Source organism: Echinops telfairi, unplaced genomic scaffold (assembly GCF_000313985.2).
Source record: "Echinops telfairi isolate 266 unplaced genomic scaffold, ASM31398v2 ScPeMD7_3;HRSCAF=10, whole genome shotgun sequence".
Classification (NCBI taxonomy): Eukaryota; Metazoa; Chordata; class Mammalia; order Afrosoricida; family Tenrecidae; genus Echinops; species Echinops telfairi.
In genome coordinates, this window is record NW_022103899.1 from 36,528,106 (window position 1) to 36,530,080 (window position 1,975).

The 1,975-nt window shown below is 40.9% G+C and overlaps 1 protein-coding gene across 1 annotated transcript in view; it reads left to right on the forward strand.

The window, feature by feature from the left end:
* Positions 1–1,975, forward strand: part of CPS1 (carbamoyl-phosphate synthase 1) — a 136,044-nt gene that overhangs the window by 57,422 nt on the left and 76,647 nt on the right. The window contains exon 14 of the mRNA XM_045296804.1: positions 779–936. Coding sequence (XP_045152739.1) covers positions 779–936 — 158 coding nt within the window. The remainder of the gene's footprint in view (positions 1–778; positions 937–1,975) is intronic.

The following is a 1,975-nucleotide window of genomic DNA, read 5'->3' on the forward strand; positions in this document are numbered from 1 at the left end:
ATATCTATTTCCAACTTTTAAAAGAAGCACCCTGCCATTATTCAGAGTAGGTGGAAAATGCAGAACAAAATTCAAAATCATAAACAAAAAGCCACACTTATTGTGTGCTGGCGACTGGTAGAACCCTGAGACTCTGGCCCTTGGCCATCCTCCAGGCCTGGAACTATATTCACCTCTGAGGTTCTATCTGCAGTCCCCAAATATTGTTGTTGTTGTTGTTGTTGTTAGTTGCTATTGAGTCTGTTCCAGTTTTTAGGGATTCCATATACAAGAATATGAAACATTGCCTGCTTCTTCATCACCTTCACAATTGTTACAACCACTGTGTCAATCCATCTCATTGAGAGTCTGCTGCTTTTTGGTTAATCCTCATATTTACCGAGCATGATGACATTTTCCAGAGACTGGTTTCTACTGATAAGGTATCCAATATGCATGCGATGAAGTCTAGTTGTCCTAAGCCGAAGAATAGGTCTTTGATGTGAATTATAACAGTATGTAGGTACAGAAACCATGCAAGATCATCAAGGCCACACTTGCCGAAGGATGAAGGTCTGGAAGGCGGGAAGGTCAGGAAAGAAGGAAGAATGGAGATGGGACACTCAGGGCAGGAGCTGACGAATGACGTCACATTGTAGGGATTACAATCAATGACGCGAAATAGAATATGGATGAATTGTTAAATGGAAAATGAATGTGTTCTGCAGCTTTTCACCCAATTCACAATAAAAAGTTAAACATAAACAAATAAAATTGGTTATATTTGGTTCTTCGCCAGGAGTGGAGCTATTCAAGAGAGGAGTACTCAAGGAGTATGGCGTCAAAGTCCTGGGAACCTCAGTTGAATCCATTATGGCCACAGAGGACAGACAGCTCTTCTCAGACAAACTAAATGAGATTAATGAAAAGATTGCTCCAAGCTTCGCAGTAGAGTCGGTAAGGAATCTTGATTTGGGGGAAACAAGGCACTATTTACTTTGAGTTATAGAGAGAATGATTTTTTTATGCCTACTAATAATGGTTACAATTCTTCCTTTCTTCCAGACATGCATAAGTACCTTGGGGATACTTTGTGTTAGTTCTAGTTATCGACGTGGAAAGGTTAGGGAGAGGTATTTTTGAAAAGAGCCGTCCATAGATAAAGCGGGTGCTTTTCAGCTTGTCCTGGCACCCTTCACAAATCTGGAGTGTGCAAATGCCCGCTGACAGCGACTGGTTGGAGTAAAGCAACAATAACACAAGCCTGCAGGTTGGAATAAACATTTTAGAATGGAATTATCTAGGAAAGAAACCGTGAGAGGTAAAAAGTAAGACTCATGAGGAAAAACTTGTTGCTTAGATATTTAAACAGAGTGGATTGTCATACTTTTCTTTCTTCATTTTCCATAGTACCCTATGCCTATTGCTACACCATTACCAGACACCAGGGCTAAGTTAATGTGTTGGACATCTTCTTCCCTACTTGATCCATGAGTTCAGGCATACAATTGGTGGAGTGGGGGTGCTAGAGGCAGCTGCTAATGCAACACTCCCATTACAGAACTAGGTAGATCCTTTGGGGGTAAAGCAAAGTACCCCTAGAACACCCCAAAAATGGGTTGTGCATTTTTTTCCTGAAAGGATTGCTACCAAGAATTCAACATGTTCTAAAGCTGCCAATCAGGATGAATCCTGGGGCAGCACTGATGATCACGTTGGGAGTCTCCTGCCTTACATATATTCTTTTATTGCCAGGTTTAATTATGTCCTTGCTTCCTCAGGATGTGAAACGGGCATATGGGAAAGGTGTAATTACATTCCCACTGGTCGTGTCATAATATTCCACGACAAGAAATATAGCCACCATATGTCGTATTCTGTAAATTAAAAAAAAAAAAATCCAAGCCTCTGGGACCGAACTTGAACAATGAAAACAATCTCTACATACGGTTCCTAATGGCTTCTTGAAGCAATACCAACCTAAATCCAATAGTCC